Source organism: Suricata suricatta, chromosome 9, assembly GCF_006229205.1.
Source record: "Suricata suricatta isolate VVHF042 chromosome 9, meerkat_22Aug2017_6uvM2_HiC, whole genome shotgun sequence".
NCBI classification, from domain to species: domain Eukaryota; kingdom Metazoa; phylum Chordata; class Mammalia; order Carnivora; family Herpestidae; genus Suricata; species Suricata suricatta.
In genome coordinates, this window is record NC_043708.1 from 25216912 (window position 1) to 25229357 (window position 12446).

Below are 12446 nucleotides of genomic sequence, written 5' to 3' on the forward strand. Positions count from 1 at the left end.
ATGACAGTTTAGCTGTGTATAAAATTCTAGACTGAAAGTTACTTTACCACAACACTATGAAGCTATTAGCTCTTGTTTTCTGCCACTACTATTGCTAAAGAGAAGAATGTGGTATTCTGGGTTCCTTTGTGAATTTTCTCTCAAGTAGCATGAAACTCTTCCCTTTATGCTCAGTGTTCTGCAATTTCACTATGATGTGCCTAGATGTGCATTTATTTTGGTACATGGATGAGTTTTTTAGCCAAGGATTCATTTATGTCTTCAATTCCAGAGAAGTCTCGGTTATTATTTCTTAAAGGGTAACTTGTCCACCTCTTTCTCAGGTCTCCCTTCTGATACTCTGATCAGAATCACATGTCACAAGATAATCCTACCGGACACTGGACCTCATGTGTCTGGCTGTTCAAAAATATTAATTTCATTTCTAAGGAATTCATGTTCCAGTTGTTGGCTTTGCTGGCAAGCTTTCTTAGATTCAGATTTACTCATGTGTTTTGCAATTTCAGTTTGTAGGCTCATTCTGAACAGGAATCACTTCCTCCCTTGTCTCTGCACTTGCTCACCCCTGCCTGGCAGAAGTTTTTATCCCTGCCTCCACCCAGGGCCCGTTACCCGAGCCCAGAACCAGATGTTACAGTGGTACTTCAGTGCTCTTGCCTCGGTCAGATTTGGAAATCCAGGTGAGTTCTGAAACATGAGCAGTTGCAGGGGTGTGTCCTTATCTCCTGACTCTGTAGGCCCACAGTCTCATACAAAGGTGTGGCCTCAGGCATTGGGTCCATGTCAGTTTCATGAGTCTCCCATTAGGAGAGCCCACTGAATTCCAATAGTACCTTGGTGCTACTGACATTTTGGACTGGATAACTCTTTGTTGTGGGGAAGTATCCTGTGTGTTTCAGGATGTTTACCGGCATTCCTAGAGTCGACTCATTAGATGCCAGTAGAAACCCCTCACCCCTGCCCAGCTATGATAATCAAAAATTACTCCAGGCACTGCCAGATGTCTCCTGGCGCCACATCTTCCCCAGGTGAAAAATTGTTGTTTTATTTTCAATTAATGAGCCTGGCTTCTTAGTCTTTCCTCCTGGGCAGGAAAGGCACGTTTAGGCCCCAAAGTACTACAGGGACTGAACTCTGGGCTGTCACTGCCTGCTCCCAAAAGCAGATTTCAGAAAGCTTGGTGTTTCAGCCTATACACTGATCCTCAGTTATTTCTGTACATTCGGGAGGCCAAAGAGAGGCTTCCCTCGTTCTGAAGCTAAGTTAGGTCCTTTTGTTTTTTTTATCACTGCAGTGTGCTTGAAGCAGAAGGGGAGTATTAAGTGTGAATTTATGGAGACGACTTGACTGGAAGTCAGTGTGTCCAAATCTAATCTTTTGTTTTATTTGAAGCTAAGCCCTTGCCTTCAATAGTCATTAGCATTATTAGTGTTCAGGATTTCAGACCGTATTTGAATTTCCATAGCCTTGCCAGCTAGAGCCAAATCATACTTAACGAATATCAGCTTACTAACAACAAAAATGCAATTTCTTTTCACAGGGCACAATGGTGGCAGCAGAACTTATAACTATACAAGCACATACGCACTGGACACTTGATATATCTCAGGAAAATACCTGATCTCATTTAATCCTAAGAACAACTCCACAACGCAGGTAATATTTTACAGATAATGAAACCGGCTTAGAGATAGCCCCAGATAACAGTCAATTAAATGAAGGAGCCTGGATTCAAATCTAATATGGAATCCTGGGCTGTTAGCAACTGTGCTTTACTGCTCCACTCTACTCTATGCAGTATAAATAACTAATGATGAGACCATTGCTATTTGGTGGTCCCTGACACGAAAACCTTGATAGGCAAACCACATCACCACTGCCACCCCGACCACCGCCTCTAGCACATCTCCATCTTTACTACTACCTCCTCCCCCACCATCTCCCGAGAACTCGTCATGAATATAAGCTAGATCAGGGGTTGAGGAATACATTTCTCTCTCAGCTCTTAAAGATAAACTTCATGGAAACTGGGCTTGTGTCTGTCCTGTCCACCGGTATTATCCCCAATGCTTAGGGCAATGTCTAGCATAATGGACATTCAATACATATGTGATAAAAAAGTAAAGACAAGATATCTGTCCTTAGAGATTTATGAGAAGAAAGACACATACAAAGGAAAATTAGACCAGGAAATAGACGGCAGAGTTAGCTGAGGCTCTTGGCAAAGCTGCATCAAGGTTATAAATTAAAGCCTGATCTTGAATAAAACACAGGACTTAGATTCAAGAGGCAGAGGGCCTGAGGAAGAGGGGACAACATGACATGGAGGAACACCGTGCGGAAGGATGCGTGTGGAGCAGACTGTCAGACCATAGAAAAGGCTGCAGACGGGACAGAGGACATATTGCAGAAGGCTTTCATGTCAGACTAAGGACTCTCAACTTTATCATGTAGGCACCTGGAAGCCTTCAAAGATTTTGGAAAAAAGCTTCAAAGAACTATTTTAGAGATGATACTTTAAAATTGTTTCCTAGGCCAAATCATGTGCCCCATTTCTTTAAGGACCAATTTGGATAGTTAAAAATTTCTACCCTGTTCCACTTGGGTGTTCTTTTTATCCAAGAACCAATCTTGATAGATCATATTTTTTTAAAATACTACCTTTCATTCAGCTCTAAAATTTAGTAGCACATAATTACGCAGTGTCCTCATAATTTTTCAGTCTCTCCTATGTCTACTGTTAAAACCATTTTCTTGTTTTTAATTCTCTTCCTTTTCTGGCAGGGCTGTGTTTATTTTATCCTTCCCTGTCCCCTTACCCCCAGCTAAATAAGGTTTTGAATTTAACTTTTTGCTTTCTTTTCACCTTATATTGCTTTTCTTCTTGATTTCCTTTGATCCATTTTTCTTAGCTTTGTTTTACTGACCCTTTTCTTTTTTTTCTTTATTATTATTTTATTATTATTTTTTTATAATAGTTTATTATCAAATTGGTTTCCATATAACACCCAGTGCTTCTCCCCACAAGTGCCCCCCCAATGACCATCACCCCCTACCCCCCTCTCACTCCCCCTTCAGCCCTTGGTTCCATTTTCAGTATTCAATAGTCTCTCATGATTTGTGTCCCTCTCTCTCCCCAGCTTTCTTTCCCCCTTCCCCTCCCTATGGTCCTCTGTTAGGTTTCTCCTGTTGGACCTATGAATGCAAACATATGGTATCTGTCCTTCTCTGCCTGACTTATTTCACTCAGCATGACACCCTCGAGGTCCATCCACTTTCCTACAAATGGCCAGATTTCATTCTTTCTCATTGCCGTGTAATACTCCACTATGAATATATACCACATCTTCTTTATCCATTCATTAGGTGAGCAGATGGAAGCTTAGTTCAAGTATGACAAATATGTGGTGTGCACATTCACCCCTCATCCTCCCTGTCTGTGGCAGACATTACTAATCTATCAGAGCTTGCCAGGCTCAGAGAAGTGCTCATAACTCCTGTCAACAAAACACTCTAGGTAATCAGCCAAAGCCAGTATATCAGTTGAAGCCAATCTGCTGTTTGTATCTTGGTTGATCTCTTTTCAATCTTCCTACATTATAACAATGAAAATAACTAAGATTATGAATTTACCTTTGAGTACATCTTTGGTTACATTTCAATGATAAGTTTTGTTATTTTGAAAAATATTTCAGCTTTAGGGATGGCTAGATGGCTTAGTTGGTTAAGCATCTGACTCAGGATCCTGGCTCAGGTCATGATATCAAGGTTTGTGGGCTGGACCCCCACATCAGGCTCTGTGCTGAGCATGGGCCTGCTTGGGATTCTTTCTCTCTGCCCCTCCTCTGCTCATAAACTCTCTTCTCTCTCAAAATAAATAAATAAACATTAAAAAAATTAAAATTCCATAATGATCTGGGCATTTTATCCAGACTTTTATTTTAATAATCTCATTTTATTGTAAAGTAGCCAGAGTATGAGGCCTGTATACTTGCTATTCTTTGAGGATTTAATTGAAATGTTCTAGTTTTTAATATACATATATGTTAAAACAATTTTTTTGTATGTTATTTATTTATTTTTGAGAGACAGACAGAGACAGCGTGAGCAGGGGAGGGTCAGAGAGAGAGGGAGATACAGAATCTGAAGCAGGCTCCAGGCTCTGAGCTAGCTGTCAGCACAGAGCCTGATGCGGGGCTTGAACCCACAAACCATGAGATCGCGACCTGAGCCAAAGCCAGACGCTTAACTGAGTGAGCCACCCAGGTGCCCCTTTAATATATACTTTTTAATGCTTATGTATTTTTGAGAGAGAGAGAGAGATAGTGTAAGCTAGGGAGGGACAGATGGGGGCCGGTGTGTGTGTGTGTGTGTGTGTGTGTGTGTGTGTGTGTGTGTGAGAGAGAGAGAGAGAGAGAGAGAGAGAGAGAGAAGGAGAATCTGAAGCAGGCTCCAGGCTCTGACATGTCAGCACAGAGCCCAATGTGGAGCTCGAACTCACAAACTGCGAGATCATGACCTGAGCGGAAGCTGCACACCCAACTGACTGAGCCACCCAGGCGCCTCTGTTCTAGTTTGGAAGAATATTCCATGGGAGCTTTACAGGGCACAAAACTGTGTCCCTATTAACTTAATCTCACAATTATGTTGTTCTCAACCCTCATGTCCTTATGTTAGGTCTGTTTTGCCTGTATAATGACTATGACTTCTCTTTCTGGAATTTGTTTTTTTAGGTGGAATCCATCTTTTATCTCAATATGTTTATCTTTGTACACTTTTTCCTCAGAATTTTGAAAGAAGTTTTGAAATATGTCCTCTATTTCACTAATTCAGTTTCTTACAGTGCCCGTTCACCGTGTTTAACCCGATTTCTCACTTGGGTATTTCTCATACCCCCCTGACCGCAGACTGCTTGCTGTCTACACGAGACAGTTTTTTAAAGCTCTACACATCAATGCACTCTATGCTTACCTTTTGTCAAGAATACACATTAGGGATTTTCTAAAATGTTTTCTTGCTTGCTTTGGTGTGTATCAGAGGTCGGCAGCTCCTAGTTATACCATCTATTCTTAGGCCCCAAGATTGTTAAATATCTGCTCACCCTCAGAGAGGAAAGTCTAAGTTTGTCATTAAAGGCTCATGATCATGGAGGAACTGATATGGATTCTACAAAATCCCTAAGATTCTGCCCAAATCTTTCAAAAAGGGATTTTCCTATGCTTAATGATAATAAAAGAAAAATGAGAGGTGGGAAATATCCAGCAGGTAGAGTCCCATTTTAATAACTGTTCTAACATCCCAGTGGCAGGGATGAGAAGTAAGATTCTAATGTAAATTACCCAAGGTTGAATCACCAGGGAAGGCCTATGATTCCACGACACTCACGTACTTCCCCTCCCCACTGGACCACACCCACACCAGCGGCAACTTCTGGTTAGGTGTGGATACAAGCACCCAGTTCTCTGACCGATGTCGTCATCTATGCCAAAAGCAAACCCTAAGATTTCCTAATGCCACCACCAAGGCCCAAATGCTGAGGGATGATGGAGGAAAGAGTCTAAGTGGCAGGCTCCTTGACTAGCCCTCCCTCCTCCTACTTCCAGGCCCTGCTCCTCAGAGTAAGAAGGTGTTTTCCGGTGGGCTCCAATCCACCCAACCATTTCCTAGACTTCACTCCCATAAGGAAGAGAGTATATAAAAGCCTTTAGTAGTGTTCTTCACTTCAATCCTTTTAATGCTACATTTAACACAAATTCTCACCACACTTTAGTATGAGAGTAGCAATAATTCTTCCTCCTTTTGAGTATTTCAGTGGCCACTTAAGTGGTAAAACTGGTGTGGAAAGGGAGGGGAGCGAGCTCCTAAGTGCTTACACAGCATTCTCCCAAAGGCAATATTTTAGACGATTAACCTGTCATTTGCTGTACGGAATGCATGTGAATGGATTGGTGGGGGCCTTTGAAGTCGGTGGTCTACTGGGAAGAGTCTGCGGTTGGCACAGTAGGTGACACAGATTCGTCCTTGGCTCTGCCACTGGCTAGCTTGTGCCTTGCTACACTCAGAGCCTTGCACTACGCCTGCAATCTTTTATCTTGCAGCACTAAAAGCCTATCATTATATATTTTGGAAATGCATAATTTAGAGAATCCTACACTTAAGAATGGGTATGCCACAGATTCAATCATATTTCTTGAAACTATGCATAAGAAAAAAGGCTGAAAGGCTAATAGAAGACACAACATCTTGTATCCTCACATCCAGAACCTATTTTTGGACATTATAACTGCTGATCACTTTGCCTCATGTTAATGACTCATATGTTAAAAAGATATAGTAAATAATCCAGTGAAAAAATGGGCAAAAACATGAATAGACACTTTCCCAAAGAAGACATCCAGATGGCCAACAGACACTTGAAAAAATGCTCAACATCACTTATCATCAGAGAAATACAAATTGAAACCACAATGAGATACCACCTCACGCCTGTCAGAATGGCCAACATTAACAACTCAGGCAACAACAGATGTTGGTGAGGATGAGGACAAAGAGGAACCCTTTTGCACTGCTGGTGGGAATGCAAACTGGTGCCGCCACTCTGGAAAATAGGATAGAGGTTCCTCAAAAAATTAAAAATAGAACTGCCCTACAACCCAGCAATTGCACTACTAGGTATTTATCCAAGGGATACAGGTATGCTGTTTCGAAGGGGCACATGTACCCCAATATTTATAGCAGTGCTATTGACAAGAGCCAAAGTATGGAAAGAGCCCAAATGTCCATCAACTGATTAATGGATAAATAAGATGTGGTATGTGTGTGTACACACACACACACAATGGAATATTACTCAGCAATCAAAAAGAATGAAATCTTGTGATTTGCAACAACATGGATGGAACTAGAGTGTATTACGCTAAGCAAAATAAGTCAAAGAAAGACAAATATCATGACTTCACTCATTTGTGAAATTTAAGATTCAAAACAGATGAACGTAAGAGAAGGGAAGCAAAAATAATATAACAAGGGAGGGGGACGACATAAGAGACGCTTAAATACAGAGGACAAACTGAGGGTTCCTGGAGGAGCAGAGGGTGGGGGGTGGTATAAACGGGCAAGGGGCATTCAGGAGGGCACCTGTTGTGATGAGCACTGGGTACTAAATGTAGGGGATGAATCGCTTGGTTTCACTCTTAAAACCATGATTGCACTATATGTTAACTAACTGGGATGTGAATTAACAACAACAAAAAAAACCCAAGAAAAACAAGACAAAACAAAAATTATGACTACAATAAATATTTAAAGTAAATATTCAATAATAAAAAAAAAGAGATATAGCATATTTTTTAAGCCTGATCCTCATTTTTATATTTGTCTGATGTTACTCTCTGAGCATCTTTCATCATATTGCTAACATACCACATGCTCAGGTCACATGAACTGCTACCGGTCTGCCACCCTGCTGGGCTCCTGGCCACCCTCCTTCCTTCTAGATGCCCAGCAGCCATTAACCAACACCACAGTCCTGGGCGGTGACACAGAACGAGCAGTTACCTTCAATTTCCACTGAGGTCACCCTGATGTACAATATCCTAAAACCTACGCAAGGAAAGGTAATCCTGGCCATTGAAAGAAAGCACTTTAGTTAAGTCTGGCATTTCTTTCATAGTTTTCTTTCTTCAGAGAAGTCCCAGGTACAACGGCTTTGACTCTGCCCTTCTGAAGTCATCTCTAGTCTGTGAGTTTTGCCCATGACCCTGGCAAATTTTAACCTCCTCAAGTTTCTTTCTCCATGTTTCCTGGAGAGTATGAGTTTGGCTCTGAGAAAAAGGCCATTTACAATAAAGACATAGTTCGAATGCATGTAATTGCTCCTAGGCTGTCATTCCTCTTAGTTCAGCTGACCGTTTGGAAGAAATACCACAGATAGTTTTAAAAGGAGGATCTGACGTGGGTACTAAATTGTGAAGTGCTGCGAACACTAGAGAGGAAAATCAAGAAAGGCTATTGTACTATGGAAAGGGTAAAAAAAAAAATCTAAATCATTCTCTTCACAGAATTGACAAACGAGATTGAGCTAAAGGAAATGTAAGTATATGAATTTGAGGACTATAACAAGAACTTCTGGGCCAAGAGGGGATGAAGAAATGGCTGCAAAGCAACAGGATTAAAAAACAAATGTGCTCATAAAAAGCTTTCACTGGAATAGACAGAAAACAAGTTATTTTGGTTAATTATTCAGTGGGGACGGTGGTTTTGTTTTACAGATGGGAAACTGAAACCTTTAGAGGGAAAGTGACTTGAATATTATCATAAAGAAATAGGACCCCACTGTTCTGATTCTCAACTCCCTTTGCACCAACATCCAAACGACATTCCATCTTTTATGTTCTATTGTTCTCTAAACTCAACCCTCTAGGATGTGGAAACTTTGATGCTCTTGGAAATTGCTTCTATAATTGTCCAATGCCAACTTCTGTGCTAGGAGAAGTTTGAAGTTCAACCCAAAAACACAGGGCTTGGCGCAGTCAAAAGCTCATTACAACTTCTCATTAGTTGTGTCTCTTGGGGTAACTCTGGCATTCCTGAGTATGACTCAGTATCACCACTCATAACTGATGGTTCCTGATTAATCTGAACGGAGCCAGAATAAAGGCCAAAATGAGCTCCTAGCAAATGAAGCAACATATCTTACAGGAAGAAAGTAAAAAGTTGCATGAAAATTTCTTGAAATGACATCCCAGGATTAACCTAAGTGATAATTGTATGATGCCTAACACTCACTTAGCATATGGTATGTACCAGCCATGATATTTGTGCCTGACATTCATTCATTCCTCTTGATAACCCCATGAGGCAAGTACCATTATTATTCCCATTTTAAATAGGAAACAAAGTCACATAAATGTTAAGTAACTTGCTAGGCTGGCTAGGAACATAAATTACATTACTTTAGAACAATAAGAATATATCGACTGATATTCAAGGATCTGTGAAAGTTGTCTCCAGATTAAAAATAACTGGTAAAGCATCGAACTTTGGCTCAGACCACGATCTCACGGTTCATGGGTTCGAGCCCCACGTTGGGCTCTATGCTGACAGCTCAGAGCCCCGGAGTCTGCTTCAGATTCTTTGTCTCCCTCTCTCTCTGCCCCTCCACTGCTAATCTAGGTCTCTCTGTCTCTCAAAAATGAATAAACGTTAATAAAATAAATTTAAAAAATAGCTTCATCAATCCAAATAAAATACGGAGTTTAGTTCTTAATAATGGATCAATGACAGCTTCTCAGGATGGTACCTTCTTCAAATGTACCACGGCGATAAATTATGTTAACAACGGGGAAAACGGGGTGTTTCTATCTTTTTGTGTTCTATCTTTACAACTTTTCTGTAAATCTAAAATTATTATAAAATAAAAAGTTTAGTTAAAAAAACAACCTTTACCTGAATACTTTTTAGAGGGAACTTTTCATTGAGTTGGGTCAAATAAGAACAATGCCGTTCCTTTTCCTAAAAGTCAGAAGCATATTAAAAACCGTGGGGCTCTCCACGACACTGTACATTATACATGTAAGTGAGGGAACGTCAAGGCCTCCATTAGTACTAACTTATTTAGCTTCAGAGACTTGTGCTAGAATTTTAAAGGCAAATTGGAAACTATTTCCTGGAACAACGCCTTACAGCATGCCTTTTGCTACTTGGATTCTGTTTCTTAAATTCTGAAGAAATCTTGCTTTTTTCCCCCCTTCTGTGCATTTTTGGTGCTGAGCTGTTTCCGGTTTTCCCACACTCCTGCCTGTCAGAGAGAAGAAACCACAAAAATGCAGCAAAGTTTGTCCATCGAGCCGCAATTCCATCTCGAAAGGCTGAAGAGCTCCCTAGCCAGCACTGAGTTCAGGGCAGCGAAGGGCCCTGCTGCCTGCTGACAAGGCGCCTCCCTACCAGCAGATGAGCTGGCCACACGGGCCACCGCCAGCCACCAAGGGCCAGCTCAGGGTACTGGAAACAGGGGATCCACAAACGAGGCACATGCTAGCAAATTCAACATTCATATCCGACTCCCTGATTCTCCTACCCGAGGGTTTCTTGAACCTGAGAAAGAGAGCATGGTTCTAGAATGTTTATGCTAGTAACTAAGGCTCACTCAGTTCCTGTGTGCTAGGTCTTGTTCTAGATGTTCTACATGTAAAGTATTGCATGTATTAACTCTGCTAACATTTCGCAACATCCTAGGAAAAGATCCTCTTTCTTATCTCCACTTCACAAATGAGGAAACTGAGGCTAACCAATTAAGTAACTTGCAACTTACCAAAGGTCTTCAGTTGGTAAACCGGGGCATGAGGGTGTGAATACAGGCAGTCTGGCTCCGGAAGCTACACCCTTGAGGGCTCAAGTCTACTCTTTCCAGGCTGAAGAGCCATATAGCTTCCTTCTCACTGTGCTCTTGGCCTTCAGCCGCAAACTGCCCCCTTCCTAACACCCTCTCCTACTGCTCCAAAGAGTACTGCAAAGTCATGACAATGCCAATTATTCCTAGAATGGTGCCTGGCATTTAGTAGGCACCAAAGAAACATTTGTTGGAGGAATGAATAACGGCAGCACCATAATTACAACAGCCACGAAGGACTGTTTTCCATCCAAATCCAGAATTTGATTCCCTATCCAAGGGAGGGGAGGAAGAGTGACTGCCTTTTCTATGTCCTAGGATTCGTTCTCACGATGAAGGACAAATGAATAAGGAGCCTTAATAAGAGAAATACACATATCACCTCTAGGTGTTTATCCATAGGGGAAGGCCTGCTTCTTATGGGCATCTCTGAAAAGTTCCCCAACTGTACATGGACAAAGGCCATTAGAACTAAAATGTTTTAATAGTTGATTTCTGGTTCGCTAGCTAAAATACAGCTGGAAAAAGAGTGAAGGATGTAAGATGAAAAGATTTGATTTAGGCATGGAAATGTCTTTTTGCGGTAAAATAGGCAGATTACAAAAGGTATTAGAAACCTGCCGCTATGCAGAGCCTGCTGACTAATGTCAATGAAGTTAACTCCCTCAATGAAATCCCAATCCAATGTCTTCCCATTCAAATGCCTAAGAGTGAACAACAAATGGGCGTATGTGGTGGTGGGGGGGGGGGGAGGTGTACAGCACTTCATATGAAATTGAAAAAAATCTGTCTCTTTAGAAGGACCAGGAAAAAAACACATGAGGAAGAAGGTTGCATTTCCTTTCTCCAAGCCCACAATTCAGCACTGTTACCCGGTGCACTGTCTGATCATAGCTCCTGCCAGAGGCTGGAAGACTTAGTTATTAGCACTGACCTTGAACCCTGCCATCAGCGCTCATCACAGTTCCCAGGGAACCTAAGAGCAGCACCTGCTCCTCCCACAGGGCACACAGCCCAACCTTCAGTACAGTCCGCTAGTTCCCCAGGTGATTCTGACTCGAAGCCCCCGCTGAGAGCCAAGGGTAATGTTCAGTCCCCATCAGGTGTTCTGGTCTTCTGCCCAGTACAAACTATTTTGAAGGCCTCATAAATGAAGAGTACTCTTAGCACAGAACTGACATGACTCAGAAGAAACAGAATGGAAGATTAAGGAAAACTTACTTGGAGGCCCTCTGGGATGTCGTCTTCCTGAGGACTTGTTTGTGATTGGCTGGGGGCTTGGGGACCAGTGAGGAGGAAGAACTTGGAGGTGGCACCACTTTTTGCAATAGAGTGGTTGGCTTCTGGCCACTAGCTGTGGCACTTGAAATTCTGCAAGCTGCACCATTATTTATTGTCCATAAGTTGGAGTTAGGTAGTGTCTGGCTGCCAAAGATGGCCTACAAGGAAAAGAAGAAATAAAGTCATTGGAGATGCCCTTCATAACCCATTTGCTATATGTGAGTAAGTGGGTTGTAATCCTGAAGTGGGACAAAAGGAAAAGGGAAATTGTTAAAGTAATTTTTTAGGAAAAACTTCTCTAATGATGCCCGTGCAGGTCCAGACTCAGAGAAGGGAAACGTCCGGAAGGAGGGACTTGAGCTGGTCTTGTTGAAAGCACATTGTGCTGGGAATCAGGGCACGGGGGTACTGTGGATTATCCACCTGTGGGAATTAGAAAAGCATCTGGTCTCTCTGTCTTCGTTTCCTTCACTGTTAAATTCAACAAATATTTAATGAATGTCTCCTACTGGGTGTCAAGTACTAGAAATAAAGCACAGGAACAAAAGTGGCTTGAAGCTTGATTCAATTCCGGCCCACTCAGAGAACTCTGAACTCTTCCAGAAGGTTTGCACATATGAGGAGTGGGTAGAAGCTGGTGTAGCAAAGGCATGTTGAGCAGAGAGGGTGGAGAGAAGAGGCTGGAACAAAAGAGCCAGACCATGCGTGGCCTTGAGGACTGCTGGTAGAATTCTTTAACACCTTGTTGACTTAAAGATTAATATAAGACTTTACA

At 41.9% G+C, this 12446-nt stretch overlaps 1 protein-coding gene across 1 annotated transcript in view; it reads right to left on the reverse strand.

The window, feature by feature from the left end:
* TTLL5 (tubulin tyrosine ligase like 5) overlaps positions 1–12446 on the reverse strand; it is a 274511-nt gene that overhangs the window by 60454 nt on the left and 201611 nt on the right. Inside the window, exon 31 of the mRNA XM_029952174.1 lies at positions 11612–11829. Coding sequence (XP_029808034.1) covers positions 11612–11829 — 218 coding nt within the window. The remainder of the gene's footprint in view (positions 1–11611; positions 11830–12446) is intronic.